Below are 21,807 nucleotides of genomic sequence, written 5' to 3'. Positions count from 1 at the left end.
CTTGAATCTCAAGGAGGCAAGTAGTTTGTGGGTTCAGTTTGTAATATTACATATGATTTCCCCAGGCTTCTGCAAATCTGCTTAACTTTCCTTAAGCTGATCAAATTACTTTTCATTTACACTTTTCTCTTTCATGTAGATGTGTTCCAAACAACTTTAGTAGGAACAAAGCCCTGGGAAGGTCAGATTGTGCCCTTACTTGGGACTCTAAAACATGCCTGCTAATTTGGGGAAAGGCAAAAACATACAGGACTGGGATTTTTGGTAGAGCTTTACCAGCTGTTAAAGAGCTGAGGCACATTTTCCCAACCCTCTTCTCTTGTGTTCATGCATGTTAGAGACAACTCACTTGAGGGTAATGCCACTAACTCCTTTAAACTGGCCATGCAACTGCTTATTTTCAAGAGTTTTAAGAAATTGTGAAAGCAGATAAAAGTTTTGTTTCAGAAATGTTCATAGTGAAGCATTCAAACTCATTTCCTGGTGTTTGATTTAAGGTATAAGAGCTAATTTTTTTTATGTAGTTAAAATTTATTTTGAGGAATAAAAGAAAATTTACTTAGCTTTGCAATAATTACAGAGTTAATTCACATTTATTAATGAATAATCAGTATGGTGGCCCATAGGACAACTTCAAGTGCCACTGTCTTTGTAGTTAGGTCAGACTGTAAACATACATAGTTGGAAATACAAATGGTAATGCAAGTGAAATTCTCACTGTGATTTTTGAAGAGCAGCGAGGGACCTATATTCCAGGAAAACAGTTGGCCTGGTTAATGAATTAAGAAAAGTATGGTGTGCATTAGCTGGAAGTACATGTAAACATAAAACAAGAGGGTCTGTCATGCTTTCTTCACACATTCACCATTCTTAGTAGTTCTTTATATCTAGACACATTGCTTTCAGTGACAATAACACTGCTGTCAGCTCTAAGATACTTGGATTCAGTCAAAAATCCCCCAAAGTCATGTAAATGCAGTATGAGCAAGCTGCTCATGGGTAACTGGGTAGCTGCTATGAAATCACAAGACTGAAAAAACCCCACTCTGAAACAAGGTGGTACTAATGGAAGAGGTGCAGGAAAAGGGAAGGAAGAAGACTAAATTCCCACAGCTATTTTGTGAATCAGAGATTCAACCCAGACATTGCCACAGCAAACTGAACGTGACCCCACTTTGACCAATTTGCAGTTTCCAATGCCCTACCAAATTAACAGCTATGATTGTGAACTCTCCTGTATTTAGTACTTATTAAGGATGTGGTGGAGAGCCAAAGAATTTTAAATTGTTTGACAGTAAACCCAACTTGTTCCCAAGTACAAAAAAATTGTGTGTCCTCAGAGATATTAACTAGATGCAACAGAATGAAAACATTATGCTCAATTTAGAAATATTATGTATATACAATGTTACCTTAAGCAGAGACCTTAAACCTTTAAGATATTAATTAATTATGTATTATATATGCCTCATTTTCTCCTCTAAGAAAGGAAAAAATATTCTAATCCATTTTATATGAAACGCTGTTCACCCACCTAAAATATTGAGGCAAGGCACTTTGAAGGAAGTCTCATTTTCAGATCACAGGCTTCTGATAATCATATTAACTGCTAATTATCTGAAATAGGCATTACCTTTTCAGCATTTAAATGGCCTAGGGTTAAATACTCTGCCCTCTGTGTCTGCTCTTTACTAGCTAGCTGGTCCCCAGTCAGCGTTCTGTCAGGAAGACGAACACACAAGTAACTACAAGTACACAATCAGACGGAATACATAGAGCAGCACACACACAACAATCAGTACTGGCAGCACTGGTTCAGGCGAGCAGCGCAGCACGTGCCCCGAGCTTGAGACCCAGAGAATGGCCAGGAACAGGAGTGTCAGGCCTTCAACCCGGCCCAGGGTTCCAGGGGATTACTGAATACCCGATTACCCATACGTAAGCCTACTGGCACAATGGTTACTTTTGCAGGGAAAGTCACGAAATAGAGCGAATCTCACTTTTCAGTGGAGTGTCCACACCACAGAGGCATTTATATTAACTCATATAGTCAACTCCTGAGATGATCATTCCTTTACACAAATAAACAGCTTGTAGTATAAGCATGCATTAAGGTTCCTGAGAAAAATAAAAGTTACTATATCCTCATATTATTTTACTTTAGAAAATCCAGTATTATCCCAAATCCCCCAAAATAGAAAAAAAAAAAAAATCTTTTTATTGGCAAGCTTATTGTTCAATAGTTTTTGTCTTCTAGGTGTTGCTATTTCCTCAATGCTGTAAGCCTGCTCCTGTGTTTTCTCAGTTGGAGACTTCTCATTCATTCAAAAGAAAAATAATTTCTCCTTTTTACAGATGGAAAATTATCACCATAGGAATCTGCTCCAGTTTTATCATCCGAATCTTCTGCCTCCTGTTACTTGCATAACTCACAACTAAGAAACTTTGTGTTTTCATAATAAATCTAATCAGCTTTGGAATAGTGCACTAAAAAACCACAGCAATATAATTCTGGCAGACTGTGCATTTTCAGAGTTCTCTCATCATGGCCATGAGAAGCATTCTCTAAGTTAAATTTCTGATACAACTTCATCTGATTAGGACATTCCTTTTTTTTTTTGAAGATTAGCTTTTCTGAAAACAATCTTCCTGTTTTGATTATTATAAGTAGTATTAGGTTCTTTAAGCATTCACATCTTCCCCTGCCTTTTTTCCTCCTCATTTCAGCTGACTGCTCCGTACCGCTCCAAAATAATCTTCTCATTCATGCTGCACTGCTACTAGTTCACTAAATCAATAAGGTCTTTGAGTATTTCCATCTTGGTGGATAAGTTATTTTCCTTCTCCAACAAGGATGTCAGGAATGCTTTTATGCTATCAACTTCATAATGGTTTTTTGTCCCTATAGCCAAAACCCCAAAAGAAACACAATGCTGTGAGATGAAACGGCACAGGTGAGAATATGAGATTTCCTCATGGAAGACAACATTTTCACTGAGACAGAGCAGGCGCTGCAAACGTTAGGAAATACTCTTCAGTAGTTTTGCCAATGTAGCCGTATTCTTACAGGTAATAATAATGCAGTATTCCACTGATCAGGATCTTTTCTCCATAAACCTGTTTTTTTTGTGATAACATGCACAAATTGAGAAATAAGGCTAAATACAAAAAAACTAATATTAACCAAGATATTCAAACTTTTACCAAAGTTTGTCAGGTTTATAACCTTCTGCACTTAAATGTAGCTATTTTAAATATCTGGAGTTTCACTGAATCATTTTCTTCCAAAATGACTGTCTGAAGAGACCCAGTGTGGGAAAGTCAGAACATCAGTCTAAAAATATAGCTGGCACCGTGAAACCATTTTGAAAAACAGTGAAGTATGCTTACTTATGCGTTTGGCTAGGTTCCTCAGCACTTTGTCCCTGAATAGTTCAGTATTATTCCAGACACTACTAACCAACTATGACAATTTGAGGCTTCCAGCATATCCCTTTCAGACAAAACAAAGTGAGAGGTGAGTTCTACAGGTAACTTTTAATGCAACTCTTTAAAATTTCCAAAGATTCTGATATTTTTCCCTTCCCAATACATGTGATTGCATTTATTTACATATATTTTTACCTTTTGCTATACATTTATATTAGTTATTGCCAGTTACCCTTTTCATTCTTAAACAACAGCACAAATTGTTTACAGTCATGACACCTCACAGTAGCGTCGCTTGCCATTTATGCAAAATTAAAAAAAAAATTAAGCCTAAATACTTTTTTTTTTTTTAAATCTTCTGGCAAGTCAGGATTTTCTCCTCATTTATTAATAGCTGTGCCCAGCAGAACACACCAAAGGTGCTGATACTTGTGACTAATCTAGATGAAGTTCAAGTTATCAGACAGGAGATTATTTTCTTCAGTTCTTCATTCGGCTCTTACTCATCCCAGGTATCTCCATATTTATTTACTTTAACTAAAGAAAAGAAGAAAAATTAGTCACATATGACTTAACTGCAAAAGTTTATCTTATACAATGCTGAATAATGTGATGAAATGCATTATCATTTAAAGTGGTAGGTGGGGAGAGTGTCAGTCACAGCACAACAGACATTAATTAAAGCTACTTTTGAATAAATGGGGAAAAGAGTTTGTTAATCATTCTTCTTTAATGAATTAATATTCAGTCAAGAGGCCTACTGTGCTAATTCCTGCTCTACAGAATTTGTAATTACTTTGAAACAAATGCAACATGTGGATGAAACAAAGACAATTGGAGGAAACAGGCAAGGATCGTTAGGATAAATAATGTGGCTACATAATCTAGTTACGTGGACAATTGGATGGATTCAGGATTGTTAAAAACACGTGTTCAAACACAAACAGAAATCAGTAATCCCTACTAGGAAACTACTCAGCCATTATTTGGCAGCTTCCTTTAGTATAGGACTGAGTCAGAGAGTAAAAAAAAAACCCAGGGTATTGGTCTTAACGGATTTATTCAGAAGTATGTCATGCCTAACTGAACAATGACCAGAAAGGGAAAAAGATGCTCTCTTGAAAGTGAGCTGCAAAGTGGTCTGTAATTGACTGCCATCACTGACAAGGTAAAGGATGGATCCATACAAACCTGACACTAGTCAGGCACCCCTTTATAGATCTACTTGCAGATTAATTACTAAGCCCACTGTTTATTAATACCTATCTGCAGTAGAACCAGTGGAATAGAGCAGAATGCATGGTCCTTGTTTCAGTGAGATGTCAGCAAACTCAACATAATGCACTGACAAATCTCTTTTAAGCTGATTGATATTGCAGTGAGGCACAATGAGAAGCTCTCTCAAAGTACAGTTTGATTTCCACTTCTATTAACCATGGCAGCTGAGCAGGCTGTGCTCATTCCCTGGAAAATGGTCCAGTCCAGATCACTATGCAGATGCACATTATTTGTACAGCTACAACGAATGCAAAAGGCCCCAGCATATGAAGTTAGGGACCGCTTAAAACTGGTTTAAACATGGTTTGTCTTCCCTTATGTCCTTGTAACAAAGGGCAAAAAACACTGTCTCCTATTTGCTAGTCTGGTTCCTACGACGCAGAGATAAGAGGATGAACAAAGGGGGAACAACTCAGGACATATGAGCTGGTGTACAAGTAACATGTCCAGTGTGACACAAGAAGCAAAATCAACAATGGTAGAATCCCTGAACTGTAGATTTAAATGTACTTGCATTTGTAAAACATGTCTGAATTTCTCAAAGCCTGAGTATAACCATCAAACGGAACACAGTATTTGATCAACATTTTAGAGTGGTCTTTTATAGACCTCAAATAACTAAAAATAATGAACACATATTCTTACTTCACAGCCACAAGATTTGCCATGGAATATGGCAAGGTTTGCAGAATGTTCCTTAAGATTTCTGTGTACGGTTTTCCAGTGACATTTCTAGGCTATTTGTGGAGAAATATCTTGAAAAAGAAACATTGAGTAAATCAATGAATCACAGAATCAACTAGGTTGGAAAGGACCTTGAAGATCATCCAGTCCAACCATTAACCTAACACTGTCAGTTCCCATCTACACCATATCCCTCAGCGCTATGTCGACCCTATTCTTAAACACCTCCAGGGATGGGGACTCTACCACCTCCCTGGGCAGCCTATTCCACTGCCTAATAACCCGTTCTGTAAAGAAATACTTCCTGACATCTAGTCTAAACCTTCCCTGGCGCAACTTGAGGCCATTACCTCTTGTCCTATCGCTTATTACTTGGTTAAAGAGACTCATCCCCAGCTCTCTGCAACCTCCTTTCAGGTAGTTGTAGAGGGCGATGAGGTCTCCCCTCAGCCTCCTCTTCTCCAGACTAAACAACCCCAGTTCCCTCAGCCGCTCCTCGTACGACATGTGCTCCAGACCCTTCACCAGCTTCGTTGCCCTTCTCTGGACACGCTCGAGTAATTCAATGTCCTTTTTGTAGTGAGGGGCCCAAAACTAAACACAGTAATCGAGGTGCAGCCTCTCCAGTGCCGAGTACAGGGGTAAGATCCCTTCCCTGTCCCTGCTGGCCACGCTATTTCTGATGCAAGCCAGGATACCGTTGGCCTTCTTGGCCACCTGGGCACACTGCTGGCTCATGTTCAGTGGGCTGTCAATCAACACCCTCATGTCCCTCTCTGACTGGCAGCTCTCCAGCCACTCCTCCCCAAGTCTGTAGCGCTGCTGGGGGTTGTTGTGGCCCAAGTGCAGCACCCGGCATTTGGCCTTATTGAAACTCATACAGTTGTCCTTAGCCCATCGCTCCAGCCTGTCCAGGTCTCTCTGCAGAGCCTCCCTACCCTCGAGCAGATCAACACTCCCACCCAGCTTGGTGTCGTCTGCAAACTTACTGAGGGTGCACTCGATCCCCTCGTCTAGATCATCAATAAAGATGTTAAACAGGAGTGGCCCCAAAACCGAGCCCTGGGGGACACCACTCGTGACCGGCCGCCAACTGGATTTAACTCCATTCACCACAACTCTTTGGGCGCGGCCATCCAGCCAGTTTTTCACCCAGCAAAGCGTGCGATCATCTAAGCCTCGAGCAGCCAGTTTTGCCAGGAGAATGCTGTGGGAAACGGTGTCAAAGGTCTTGCTAAAGTCAAGGTAAACTACATCCACAGCCTTTCCCTCATCCAATAAGCAGGTCACTCTGTCGTAGAAGGAGATCAGGTCTGTCAAGCATGACCTGCCTTTCATAAACCCATGCTGACTGGGCCTGATCCCCTGATTGTCCTGCATGTGTTGTAAGATGGTACTCTGGATGAGCTGCTCCATCAGCTTCTCGGGTACCGAAGTCAAGCTGACAGGCCTGTAATTTCCCAGATCATCCTTCCAACCCTTCTTATAGATGGGCGTCACATTGGCCAATTTCCAATCTGTCAGGACCTCCCCAGTCAGCCAGGACTGCTGGTAAATGATGGAAAGCGGCTTGGTGAGCACCCCAGCCAGCTCCTTCAGCACCCTTGGGTGTATCCCATCTGGTCCCATAGACTTGTGTGTGTCTATGTGATGTAGCAGGTCACTGACTTTCTCCTGGATTGCAGGGGGGTCGTTCTCCCAGTCTCTATCATCTGGCTGAGGAGGCTGGATTCCCTCAATACAACTAGTCTGGTTATTAAAGACTGAGGCAAAGAAGGCATTAAGGACCTCAGCCTTCCCCTCATCACTTGCTACCAAGTTTCCTTCAGCATCTAGCAGGGGATGGAGACTCTCCCTGGTCTTTCTTTTGCTATTGACATACTTATAGAAACATTTCTTGTTATCTTTCTTGTTATCTTTGATTGCTGAAGCCAGATTAATTTCCAGCCGGGCTTTGGACTTCCTGATTTCTGCCCTGCATAGCCTCACAGCCTCTTTGTAATCACTGTGAGTGGCTAGCCCCTTCCTCCAAAGGCTGTAAATTCTCCTTTTCTCCTTGAGTTGCAGCCAAAGCTGAAGTGTCAGCTGATAGAATTCAGCAGCAATCTGAAACTACAGCTTCAATAATTTTTTAATGTCTCATTTGGTATAGCCATGTGATAAAAGAAAAAGGCTTTCATCCTTGAAATAACAGATTTAAATCATTACCCAATAATTGTTTGTAATTTTTATTTTAAGACTGTGTAGATCTGAACAAAGACAGATGATCTGGAGAAAGTAACTCACAAGCATGAAATAGACTGACACTCTTAAGCAACGCTGTTCCAAAGCTTACTACTACCGCTTCAGAGATTTCTGCTTTGAAACACTTTTCTATGCTTATTACCACCTGTTACACCAAATAGGAGAGTTAGCTATTCCTACAAATCTTGTTGCAACGGGATTGACAAGACTGGACACTGCACACAAACTCAAACAATTCAAGCTGACTAGCCCAGTGGTATGTTAAATGATAAAGCATTCCTCTTGCTAACATTATTTTCACAGATGGCACACTAAATTTAACAAGTTCTAGAGCAATTATGAACCGCTTCTGTGTGTCTCCATTTCAAAAAATTGATTGAGTCAAAAAGTTGACTGAATGGCATCTTATTCTTCAGGACATTGCATTCTTATTTTGCTGTGTAGTTTTGTTTTTCACTGTGAAAACAAGTCTCAATATTGCTGCCAAATACTGTTTCCTTCCTTTGAGATTTAATGTAGAAAATGAACCTCTATAAACAATGCCTCTATAGAAATCCACTAATTCCACATGAAACAATTCATAAAAATAAATACCCCCCTCTTCAAAACCATCAACCATGTGCTCTATTTTGAGAGAACAATGCTATCTAAAATATACACCCCCTTCCATAGCTAAAACTCTTCAGCATAAGCTCTGGGCTCAGAGAATTCTTTGTTGAAAGAGGTTGCTCGATATATTCAATAAACCAAAAGTTATGACATTTTCAGTGTGACAACAAGCAATATGGCTAAAGAAGAGGAATTATAATTTGCTATTGGAAGATCAACATTTTTTAAAAAAAGAATTAATGTGAAATATGAAACTACAGACCACATCACATATGAGATACCTGCAGATCCTGTAAAAATAAATTGCTCAAAGGGTAAGCAGAATTAAGCCTTGAGTTTGTAACCATTTTTAACATTATTGTCAATATTTGAATTTACTATGTATTTCTGTAAATCAGTGTATTACCTTCCTTAGCTGTTTTTTCCTGTGAAAACTTGCTCGGCATTTCTGCCTTTGGTGGCATCATTACCTCATATGTCTCTCTGTGTTTATTCCTTAATTCTTCATACGTGATACCTTTTTTTTTACGGCTTTCTTCTGGAATTGGAGTGGGATCTGAAAACAAAAACATCAAAATACAAGAACTTGCATCACACCCCAAAATTTGGCTACAACCTGTTCTAGTATGCCAGTTAATTACAGCTCAATCCCAAATGAAAAGGAGCATGACAGCTGCAATTCTAAATGCAACCGAGAATGTATGTGGTCTTTAATGAATACATTCCTTTTATCCTTTTCATTTTGTCAAACTGCTTTGGAAGACTGGCAGTTAACTCCTCTTCCTCATTTTACCCAATGGAAATCCTAACAGCTGATGGATAAACCAATTCTGGTCACTTTATCTAAAATTTACGACAATCATACATGTGATATATTTATGATTTCTGAAGAGAAATCTAGGTGAAGCTCAAGGGTTTGCATTCAGGCTTTAAATTCTGCTTTCAGAAGAGAATTAGGACTACATCCATCATATGTCACCTGATAAACATTTTATCCTCTTATCTACATTTATAATGCAGAACCTTGATTCTATAATGAAGGTTCTACCAGCTATTGATATTTCTGATGAAATGTAATTACAATTTCCTTGACCCATTTACACCCGATACTTTTATATAACTAAACCAGAATTGATTGAAAGGACTTTTGTGAAATAAAACCTTTTCCATAAATGAATTAAAAAATCCAAATTAATTCAAAGTATGAAACTCTGCATTTGACAGTAACTTCCTCCTCTGTGTACCAGAGAGACCTGAATTCAGAATCGTGTGCTTCCCCTGCACTAGTGGAGGACAGAGTTCAAACTAGAAGGAAGGGAACAGCTGCACAGAACAGTACTTGAAAACCATTTTAGTTCTCCGTGAGAAAATCAGCTGTTGTTGGACAGAACACAATATGCATTCAGTTCTCAGAAGATTTAAATGTCTGTCACATTATAAAAAAGTTTAATGTCACTGAATTATAGTAGTATATAGTTACAGCACCACCACTGGTGAAAACTAAATAACCTCAGAAAGGCTAGCAGACAAAAGGTAGAGACCATGGTTTATTTGGTGCAGTGAAAGGATGGCATATTCACCTTAATTCAAAAGGAACTTCAAGTCAGGCTGAGTTTTTTGCAGGTTTAGTTTCACAACAGATTAAACCTTGTAAATTAATTTACGATACTTACTTGCAATTAGTGCTACCAAAACATGAAAAAAGCCCTGAATTTAGTTTACACTTAGAACATTAGAACACAAAATAATACCTACATTTCGCTTCTGTGTAAAAACAATTCTGGGAACTTCAAGCTGTTTCACTCAAAACCACTATATTGTACCATGTATGTTTGTATGGGATGAAAATACATAGTTTAGTAAGAGAAGTATCTAAGAGAAAGGCAAGTCATCGTACTACAAACTGCTGAATATTAAGACAAAACACACCTTGAACAGTGTAATCAGTAATTCCTGTAGGTGAAGATTCATTCAGGGAAGCACTGAATGGAACGGGTTCATAACTTGAGAGGGCTCTATCTGTTGAACTATAATCATCTGAATAGCCAGAAGAAAGTGGGAATCCAGCCCTTGGAGAAGAAGGCTCAGCAAACGACTGAGAAGGCATGTCTGAAAATTCAGATTTCCGACTGGAACGGCTGGAAAATAATACAATTAAATATTAAATACAGAAATACTGAAGTTAAAAATGGATCTGTATGAGTAACAATATGTGCAGTTCAAGAAAGCACTCTTCTATTTTAAATTATTTAGTTTCAAACACGAATTATTGTCTTAAATAAAGTTTGGGGTGGTTTTTTTCTTCTTTACATTGCAAAGATCTATCTAGTCCCTTCCCAACGCTCTTCCCTTCCTCCCAGAAACTTAAATCCCACCTGAAAATCTCCAGAAGACAAAAGAGACTTGCACTTTACAAGACAAAAATGACAATCCCTCCCCCCAGGGAGTCTTCAGACAGAACAAAACACATCAGACATAAATAGTACAGGGTGTGCCCATGTAAGTAGTGGTAGCATGAACTACAGTTATTTTTAAAGGCCTTTTAGGAAGAATTTGAAATTTAAAACTCTTCATCATTAGAAGCTGCTGTAATTGATCAGCACAGAACAGCAGAAGAAAAGGAGAATGAAGAGCTATCTTGGGGAAATTAAATTATGAAAGTTTATTGGTTGCTGAATTTGGCAGAAACATTACCAAATTTTCTCTTAAGAGAGAAAGGTAAGATCGTATAAAGAATATTCTGGAAACTGATGTCTGATATTTTAAAGCATCCACTACATACTCGGAATGGCCCTGCAAACCACTACAGAACACATCTCTATCAAGAATGCCACCACTTGGTGCCACTGGAATGTCTCTAGAGTATTTATTAGTTTTTTTACTTTAAATTTCTGCTTAGTTGTACTTTTAGTTTCACATGAAAAGCATTTGCAATTAGTCTTTGTTTTGTTCTCACAATAAACATACAGAGGTAAGCCTTATTGCCTTATTTGTAAAGCATATGCAAACAGAGCTTTAAAGAACTATCTAATCTTTTAGCTCCTTACCTATTTTTAACTGCAAATCAGAATTACCAAAACACATTAATTAGTAGATGTATAATGACCATGAAAATGTAATTATTTCTGTTCCTGGCTTAAAAGAGTAGCATGCATGTATTGCGATAATGCAATTTGAATGAATTGAAATTAATCATTCAACCAAGGAAAAAAAAGGAATTTATTACTTAGGAAATAAAATTTTACAGATGCAAAAGAATGGGCCATTAAAGGTTGAAGGGACTTATTGGTGCAGCAGATGATGGCACTTAAACAAGTTCTCACCTAGAGTAAACACAGTTAACAATCCTGACAATTATTAGAAACTAGAGTGGGGTAAAGGGACAAGTCTAGCTCCCATTCAGCTCAGTTTACACAGTACATGTGTAAAGTGGTAACTCCTAAAATTATGTTTGAGGCCATAAGAACATAAACATTTCAGAATAAAGGTAGATCTTGCAGACAAAACTGTCATAAATCTGAATTTATGAAGTAATTAAGAATTTAACCAAATCCTTTATAAATATTTAACAAATCTTAGCACATACATAGCAGGACTACTACTCACTATCCAAACACTATTCTCCCAGTTTTCAATCAAGGCTTGAAGTGAGATATTCTGAAAGTAGTTTGCAATTAAAACCCACTTGAGGTAGAAAACATTCTGGAACAAAACAGGAAACAGTTTTAAGAACCTGATGAGTTTCTCATATGCACAGCATAATGCTGTTACAGATGTAAAGGATTTAAACAAATGGCAGTAAGTTTGACCACCATGCTTCTTCCTGCACTGATATTGTTTACTGAGCTCTTTCCTTTGATAAACACTGAAATCATTTCCACCCTCCTCCTACTTCAATCAAACTAAACTATGGGAAAAGCTTCCAGAACATAACACTATTTCAGTTAACTTAGTTTACTTCTAAACTAAGGAGGCAACTTCTGCTGTCACACTGCTGTGAGTAAATTCCATGGGAAAACAACATCTTAATTTACAAGGAATACATTTTGCTAAGTAAAAGATGTCTTTTTCTACTCCTCAAAGCAATCAGTTGTATGTACAGAGCTCAAAATGCGTGTTTCATAGCCGGCCAGCTTATACAGCTTCCTGAAAGTGGTAGATTTGGGCTAATAGGGAAAAAAGAGAATGTGCAGCTCTGAAGATCTCTGAAAGTTGCAAACATAGCCTTGATGTGTTAGTATTAAAAATGTTCTATTCAAGAATAAGTTTTAAGTTTAAAAGAGAATTAAATTCTTACTTATGTGAACTATGTCTCTGAGCTTGTCGTAGAACATCTCCTATTGGGGAATCCTTCAGTTTCTTAAATTTTTCGCTACAGATTGGCAAGTAGGATATCTTTCCACCCAGGTATCCACACATTCCAGCAACTTTTTTAAAAGAAAAAAAAAAGACGGGTTTATATGCTGTATCATAATATTCAATATAGTTTTTAAAATAATTTCAAATAAAGTACACAGTATCTTGAAGAAAAAAAAGTTTAGTTCTAAACCAAAACCATGCAGTAATCATCTCTCTCTGCTTCTGCAGACAAAGGGTACTAAAAACAAATGCAACAGCTGAACAGAGACATAGAGCAATGATTTAGACATGGCATGAGCATCAGATGATTTCAGCTAGTACTCCATGAAAGGTGACAAAAAAAGGAAAGTAATTGCAATCAGTTTTTCCCAAGATCCAGGAATAACAATTAACTATCAAAGATGATAAAACAGCCAGGAATAAACAAAGGTAGTAAATTCTTCTCATTTAATCCATCAGAACAGTCAGATCCTGAAAATGCTTTCACTAATATGAAGAGGAGTCTAAATAAACTTGGTATTACGCTTAGTATCTTCTGAAGAGAGTTCTATGGTATGGTTGCCAGAGGGCAAACAACTGAATTAGCTGAACCCTCACAACCACTAGGCAAATGCTTTCAATTTAGTGCATGAGCTGTTTTCATCTGCTAGACAGGACATAAGAATAAATGATTGCGATAGTTCTTTCTGGGATTAAAACTGGTGATTTCCATCAACTGACTCCTTCAAGTTTTATGAGTGGGTCAAACGGAGTATGAAGGATTCAGTGGCAATTAACAGAAGTTTTCTTGTCAACTTTTTATGAGCAAAGGACTAGACCCTTCTTTCATATGCAATGAGTATTTTCTAAATACAAAGACTAAATACTCCATCATCTTTAAGTCAGGAAGAGTTAATTACCAGTAACACTAATCCTCTGAGGTCCTCACGCTGTGGATTACATCGCCTGAGAATCAATATAAAAGGGGATTTTACCCTACTCTGCTGTACTGGTACTGAAACTGTGATTCTTGTTCTAATATCTGTATTTTCAAAAGGAAGTTAAAAATCCTTTTCCAAGGGAAAAGAGAACAGCCACAACTACGAGTGAAGTTTACAACTGAGAAATATAAGGGTTTAGCTGTTTAACAGGTAAAAAAAAAAAACTGGAAGACACCTCAAATGCTATAAATATGCACAAAGGAAAAAATTACAAGCCCCTGAAAGGAAAAACAGCCCAACAAGAATTCAAACTAAATATTTACCAAACTAAAGCTAAGCAGCAAAGATAATTAATCTTTGGTATAAATTACAAAGAGAAAGTCTCTTTTCTTGTGGCCTTCCAGTCAAGAAAAGTGGAAGCATCTCTCTGGAAGATGTTTCACCCAAAGTAATTATTGACTAAAATACTTGGTTTCTCTTATTACAGAACTAACAGCCAGATGAGCCACATTTTTTAAGTTAGCACAATAAATTATATCTTGTTGCCCTCTGCTTCTGTATTCACTGTGACAAGACCTTAGAGAAGCTGATCAGAGATTGATAAAAGAGGGCAGGTCCCACTGCAGGCTAACATGAGGCAGGACATATGGATCATTGCCAAACAGGGATAGAGGACCAATAGCTCTATGCTATGTTGACGGGGATGCTGTCAATGTAGTGTATCAGTCATGACTAACTAGGAGTTCCATTAAAGTGTCAGAGTGCCTAGAAGACTACTGAGAGAAGTTATGAATAATTCCTGTAGGCAGAAGAACATCCTGGAATCTGAAAATTCCTATCTGGAAAATGAAACACCTCTCCACTTCCAGATAAAACCAAGAGGGGCAAAGCAGGAAAGATGCAAGATAGAGACTGAAGAAAACCTGGCTCAACTATGTTAGTTAGATATAAAAGACCAACTACTGTGATCAGGCATAGATACTCTTCGGAATAAGAATCTAACAACCACAAGTGACACACCATTGTCAAAGACAGACTACTGTAATCAACAGATGCAGCAGCAATACGCTCAGATCAGAGACACCAGAAAAGCAAGAACTGTCTGGAACTGTCTTACCATTGTTTAGCATCAGCTAGCTGTGAGCTAGCAGCAGTGCCTGGAATTGCATATGCTCTTGTTTTAGTACTCATGGAGGAAAAATAAAAAAGAAAACAAACCATGAAACACAACTGCACTGCTTCCTTTAATCTGATTTCACTGCAGGAGGAATGTGCAGTTAAATTATGAGACATAATTTGGACCTGTAAACTATGTCCCTGGCAATAGTTTTCAGGAAGATCCTGTAGACAGTAGGCGCATCTGACCTAAGCAATGTGAAGATGAAACGAAAACTGCTTAACTCGGGCCTTTTACAGTCCAACTATGTGCCAGAAAAATCCCCAACTTAACATGCATATAAATCACACGAAGTTACCTACTGAAAAACAACGAAAATACACATTTTATGGAAAATTCTTTTAGTATAAAATGAAAGTTCATATGTCTCCAGTGAACATCGAAAAGGAGAAGCCAGAAGTATTTTGGCTTATAATCTTAACATGAAGAATAGTTGGTCCAGTCCAGCTGCTCCTCATTTTTTCCCTTGATTTCAAAACTTAGTTCTATTAAATAGGAGGAATGTGGTCCTTAACTAGAAATGCATAGGAGCTATCAGGGAAATAATAATTCTATTATTTATTAGGAATGTTTGTGTTATACCATTGTTTGGTGTTCAAAGAAAGCAAGTAGAATTTAGCATAAACAAATGGCAGCCCTAGTCTCTCACATTCATTTATCTGCTTAAACATCACTTCCTTCACCACAAATCATGGGTTTTATCCTCTTCCCACTGAAGTAAACTGTAAGAGTAACTGACTGTATCTGGGCAGATTGGCAAGATGGCAACTTCCTGGTTTACTGTCATGTATTACATTGAAAAGGTTAATTTATTAATCTATTTTTGATTATACTTATTCCAAAATCATTCAAATGAAATTACCGTTTTCCTCCAATTGTACATACGTAACGTCCAGGAAAAAAAGGCACTAAAATAGCCTGAATGGGACAAGTGAGCTGCATGAATAAAGACCTTCAAATTAGGAAGGGAGGAGCGGGTGTACTCTGGCAAAGTAATTTAAAGTAAGCTGGTACAGTATCTATTTACAATGTTTTTATCTTAAATTCTGACATTAGTCTTGTCAAGCATATTTCAAATCTTACAATCTTATGGAAAGCCTATAAACAAAACTTGTCCAAAACATGCTGCACAAATTCAAAGAGTGAACAAATGCAAAAACCTCTTGACACTGAACAGGTTCTTGCAGTATGAGATGCTGTAAGTTAAGAAACATAGCTAAAATGTTGCTGACCATTAGAATTAACTGCAGGAAGGTGAAACTTATTCACTGGATATATCAGATCATTTACTCCAAATCTTCAGGCACAGTTGTACCAATGTAAGCACAGCGTGGTCACAGTGAATCAGCCAGCACGTTTCATGGGAATTACCTCTGTGTAACAGACTCCAGAACCTAAGGTATGAATACAAGCTGAATTTATACATAGCGCTTACTTACATGCAACTTTCGTAAAAGAGCCAAATCTTGAGCTGTCTCTTAGAACACCTGAAAATGAGGATCAAAGTAATCAGTAATAAGTTATTAAGAACTGGGCTGAGAAACAACAACTATAGTTATGCTTGTAGGTTAGTTTGTAGCTATGTTTGTAGGTAGCAGGTTATTTTACACCTAATGTTAAAGAAAATTCAAGAAAACCTAACGTCTGAATTCCCCATAAAATTATAAAAATCTAAGAATTACCTCTTTAATCATATCACGCCCAGTATTACTACACACTATAGAATATACTGTTTCATAATCACTGTGATACTGCATTTGTCAAACAATAAAAAATGAACAGGAATTTGATTTAAAGTTTTGCTCCTTCTTTAGTTTTAGGAACTGCAAGTCATGTAAGCTGAAGAGTCTAAACTTCTTTTAATTACAAATAAATTAGACATTATATTATTATAGTAACTGTATTAACAGCAGAAATATATTTCATCTGAGCAAATCCAGATTAATCCAAAGTATGTTTACACTTTACCTTTCCTAATTAAGAAACTAGTAGCAAGCATGCTCACTGCAGCCAAAGGAAAAGCTGTGAAGAAGAAGAAAAGTTGCTTAAAATATGATTTTCAGTGTTTTCAACCACATTTAACAAAATATGCAATAAAATGAGAGTTGCTAGGCCTCACTAAGCTCATTTGTATAAGAATATAAGGATATATATGTAAAATTCACAAACTATATATAAATAATGGAATAGTCTCAAATCCAGTTTTTAAGACCTACTACAAATTATTCAATTCTGGTTAATGAGTCATCCTCTCTACATTAGATTTCCTACTTCCTAAAATACAAAAGCCAAAGGCAGATGGGATAAAGCTCTAAGGACAAGATTCCACGTCTAGCTACAGCATCAAGGTTAAAACTTTAAATCAGAGAAGCACACACAGTTCTTCAGGACAGAACACAGTGACATAGAGGCCAACACCTCTAAAAATTCTTGATAACCAGAAGTCTTGATTTTGTTTTAACATAAAACTTTGGAAAAATTTTTAGAGAGATATAAATGTAATTGTTTAAAATTAGGTAACCTGTTTTATTCACCAGCAAATTAAAGAACAGGGCAGCTTTTTCTGTAGCTTACGGATCAAACTATACAACTCAGGGGTAGACAACAAACATGGAAGAGCATTACTGCCTGTTGCGAGCAGCTTAACAAGTTCACATGGGTTTTTATCGTATTGAAAGACTTCAGGTGTCAGGAAGCATCTGAAGATGGCAAAACCCAAACGGAATGCTTATTTCAAGCAAAGATAACTATGAATTGGGATGATTAACTTTCAAACTATTCGTAAAGATCACCATGCCTACACAAGATACAGTGACATGGAAATAACGAACATGACAGAAGACTAAAGTTAATTACATTAAAGATGTAGATGTATCATAATGAAATTACATTTTAAGCAAGTCTGAAAATGTAGATGTTACAAAAAAGCTCAATGACTTTAACTTTACCTAGGGGAGAAATTTTTGCAAGTGTAACAAGAGCACTAGATATTTATAGTGTTTTGATGCCTACAATCTGCTAATTAAGTTCATATTTGGATAAATGATATTTTTTAGAATTTGGACAGCACAGTATTAAAATATACTTTGCAAACTAAGAATTTATTCCTTCACAGATTCTGACAGGTCTAAACTAGGTTAGAAGTCCAAGCAGAATTTTAGGGCAAATATGACTGGATGTCACTTTTAAGAAAAAATATTGGCTCCTTGGTTCACAAGCAAGATTAAAGTAACACTTCAAAATAGATAATAAAATCTTCCAATCTATTAAAAATTAAAACCTTGATGCTTTTAGAGATTCTAGACTTAGATTTTCCACAATTTAAGAGTTCTATATTTTCTGAGATATAGAACGGCAGTGCCAATTTGAAGCTAAACTGTAAGAGAAAAAAATGGGGGGGTGGGGTGTGCGTGTGTTAAAAAAAAAATCCAGAAGAACTTATTACAGAGGACTTCAGTCTAACCCTTGGAGACTTACAGGCCCAACACAAATATTCCAGATGTCAAAGAGAGGTTATACGCTTTAGTGGAAACAGATGCTAGTATGTGAGCATATAAATGACCTAAAAGGGTGACTAGAAATTAAAAGAATAATAGGTAAATGAAAATTGGGTTCATACATAAAAATTAATATGAATAATTATTCCAGTGTAGAAAAAAAAACCAAAAGCAGCTTAATAAATCAGAAAATATCAATTTTTTTCACTGCTATGGGCAAAAAGTACTTTTCCTGCTTCAGGAACAAAATAAAATAAATCCTAGGAAAAATAATGGAAGACTGATATGCCAACAGCACATAACTAAGGATGGGAATGTAATGTACCCTAATCAAAATGATTTTATGGGGAAAAAGTCATATTGATCCGGTTTGATTTTGTTAGTGAGATTAAAAGTGCAAAGGATAAAATTGTAGATTGTAATGTGAATTTTTACAGTATTAGAACTTATACTGTATGATGTGATTAAAAACAGTAATATCAGTAAAGCGTATATCAAACTGCATTATGAAATGACTAGTAAGCATTTCTGAAATAGAAGGTGTCAGTAGAAACTACTGCAAAACAGGGTTTGTAAGAACTGATAAAAATTGATTACAGCTTGAAATTTGAGTAAGCAAACTTACTCAAATACATACACAAATGTACATTCATACAGAAATGTACAGCAATATCTGTGAATTACAAGAACTGATACAGTAACAAATGAGGACCTCCGGGCAGTCACACAGGCAGCCCATAGCTCTTGCACAGGGGCATTCAAATAATATGTATTTAATACATCAAATACAACAATCTAAGTACATGTAACACAGAACAATGAAACAAAGACAGGAGACCTAGAAAACAGTGACAGGCTTTAGGCTCTCCCAGCAAGATAACAACACAGTACAACTCCTGAAAAAATCTCTCGATTACTGATTGTCATCTTGCTACTAAGGAACCTGACTCTTTTCACTTATAAAATTATAAGGAAAATAGCTAGATTTTAGCAAACAAGCTGAAGGTCTTCAGGTATTTGAATAAAAGCAAAAGGGGAGAATGCCACAGCAATGGAAAATAAAGCAACTGAAAATAAAATAGTGGGTAACAATCACATCAGAAGGCTTGGTCAAACCTCTTGACCCCGAGTATAAAAAACAGGTATGTCTTGAACCTTTGGATTACAGAAACAATGTTAAGAAGCAACGCCATCAATTCTCAATGTTTCGTGAAAAAAAAACCAAACAACATAACTTTGGTATTTCAAATAAGATGAGACACAAAGTTTTCTGTGAAAACAATGCAAGTGTATTATTATTCCTGTCTATTAGCTGTAGTACAGAAATCACTACTGACTGCAGAATCATGCTTGAGAATCTTCTTTTACTTACAGAAAAAGAAACCCAAAACTTCATAGAACCACAGAATCATTCAGGTTGGAAAAGACCCTTGGGATCATCGAGTCCAACCATCAGCCCTACTCTACAAAGTTCTCCCCTACACCATATCCCCCAGCATCTCATCTAAACGACCCTTAAACACATCCAGGGATGGTGACTCCACCACCTCCCTGGGCAGCCTATTCCACTGTCTGACCACTCTTTCTGGGAAAAATTTTTTCCTAATGTCCAGTCTGAACCTCCCCTGTTGCAGTTTAAAGCTGTTCCCTCTTGTTCTGTCACTGATCACCTGTGAGAAGAGACCAGCACCAACCTCTCTACAATGTCCTTTCAGGTAGTTGTAGAGAGTGATGAGGTCTCCCGTCAGCCTTCTCCTCCTCAAACTGAACAGTCCCAGCTCCCTCAATCTCTCCTCATAGGATTTGTTCTCCAGGCCCTTCACCAGCTTCGTTGCCCTCCTCTGCACTCGCTGCAGCATCTCGATATCTCTCTCATATTGAGGTGCCCAAAACTGGACACAATACTCCAGGTGTGGCCTCACCAGTGCAGAGTACAGGGGGACTATCACCTCCCTACTTCTGCTGGTCACACTGTTTCTAATACAAGCCAGGATGCCGTTGGCTGACGTCTGGTCATGCACAGACACAGAACTTTTCTCCAGAAATTGAGCTGAGCAACTACTTATACATTGCTCTTTTCATGAGTCTCCAGAAAGACAGAAAGCAATAGTTCTAAGCTAAACTATTTTATTCTTGCATTCTAAAGATAACAACAAAAATTGAAAATAAAAATGCAGAAATAACCAAAAAAAATATTCAGATACATAAACGAGAGACTCCATGAAGTATATATATATTCAGACTTTTATTAATCATATTAATTTAAAATATTAAGGGATCTTATTATAAAGCATAAACCTTACAAAATATGTTGCACCTTTTACAAAATTCCTGTCCTGCAAACTCTTAATAAGTATAACTCCTACATGGCTGAACATTTACTGGGAAGCAATTTTAGACCAGCTGAAGCTTGTTAATCAACTGCTGTGATACACTGACCCGGGCCTTCTTCCCTTAATGTCTCACATAACAACCAAAACTAAGGGTGAAAGAAAACAAACCAAGTTTGTCAGCAAACTGAACTTACCTCTATACCGGGCACTCTCTTCAGCACATTCCTTGAGGAGTCGTCTTTCCTCCTCTGTTGGCACATAAGGCTTAGGTACTTCCCTCTTTCATTAGGGAAATAAATTAGAGAAGAATGAGCAAAAGAAAGGTTTGTGGGAATTGTTCAATTAAAAACTTCATCTAACTTTCACACCTTATAGTGCCTGTACTTTCACACAGCTATACTTCAGGGACTGGTGCCTTTTGTCTATAAGTGTCACATGAAATATATAATTTAAAAAATTCAGTGCTTCTGCAAATCACATAAGAGAGCAGAAAATATTTTGTTCACAGTGAAATTCTAACTCAGTCCACTCCTTTTTCTTCAGAAAAGCCTGCTTTGGGCCTTGCAACCAGCCTTCCAAACTGATGAAATCTGACAGCTCATTAAACCCTTTTTAAAATATTTGTCAAGAGTTTTAACTATGCAGTGCGTATTGTCCGCTGACATGCATATATTTAGTGAAAGCTAGCCAGCAGCTTTGCCAGCGTGTGAGAAGTTTCTATCCGAGGTGCATGACCCTCTCCTGCCGTGGAAGGCGTGCGACCGGGCACCCCGCCAGATCGCCGGTCGGGAGAAGGACAGATGCGAGACGGCCGCCGGTACCGGGGAGAACACCTCCTGCCGGGACTCCCCTCACGAGAGGCCGCCGGGAGGGCCTCAAGGGCACCATCCCCCCGCCTCCGCGGGCCGCCAGGGAGCCCCGGGCAGGGGCGGGCGAAAGGCCGACGGGAACCCTCCCCCTCCCCGGCCGCGGAGGGTGCGTGCAGGCCCCGAGCCGGCCGCCTCGCCCTCCGCAGAAGCAGCCCTTAGCCCCACCGAGATCTCGCGGCTTCCCAGAGGCAGCACCGCCGAGCAAACGACAGTACCTCGGCCGGGTCGCCGGCCTCCCCGCCGCCGGGACCCTGCCCGGCCTCCATGGCGGGGCGGGGCGGGCAGTGCGAGCGACAGCTGACCCGGAAGTCGACGCGACGCTGTTCGCCGCCGCGTCTCCGTGCGCGTGCGCGGCGGCGGGGGGAGCGGGGGGGTGTCCCTGGGCAGCGCCGTTAGGCCCCGCGGCTC

At 38.3% G+C, this 21,807-nt stretch overlaps 1 protein-coding gene across 1 annotated transcript; it reads right to left on the bottom strand.

The window, feature by feature from the left end:
- Positions 1-3,518: 3,518 nt before the first annotated feature.
- OCIAD1 (OCIA domain containing 1) lies at positions 3,519-21,768 on the bottom strand. Its single transcript, XM_074822508.1, has 8 exons — positions 21,615-21,768; positions 20,725-20,809; positions 16,669-16,722; positions 16,140-16,187; positions 12,542-12,671; positions 10,174-10,382; positions 8,651-8,800; positions 3,519-3,966 (listed from the first exon to the last, which is right to left on the bottom strand). The coding sequence occupies exons 1-8, from the start codon at positions 21,663-21,665 to the stop codon at positions 3,929-3,931; spliced, it is 765 nt and encodes a 254-aa protein (XP_074678609.1). The 5' UTR covers positions 21,666-21,768; the 3' UTR covers positions 3,519-3,928.
- Positions 21,769-21,807: the final 39 nt, after the last annotated feature.

Source organism: Strix aluco, chromosome 4 (assembly GCF_031877795.1).
Source record: "Strix aluco isolate bStrAlu1 chromosome 4, bStrAlu1.hap1, whole genome shotgun sequence".
NCBI classification, from domain to species: Eukaryota; Metazoa; Chordata; class Aves; order Strigiformes; family Strigidae; genus Strix; species Strix aluco.
Note: the sequence above shows the minus strand (reverse complement) of the source record. Positions and strands in the feature narration are given on the sequence as shown.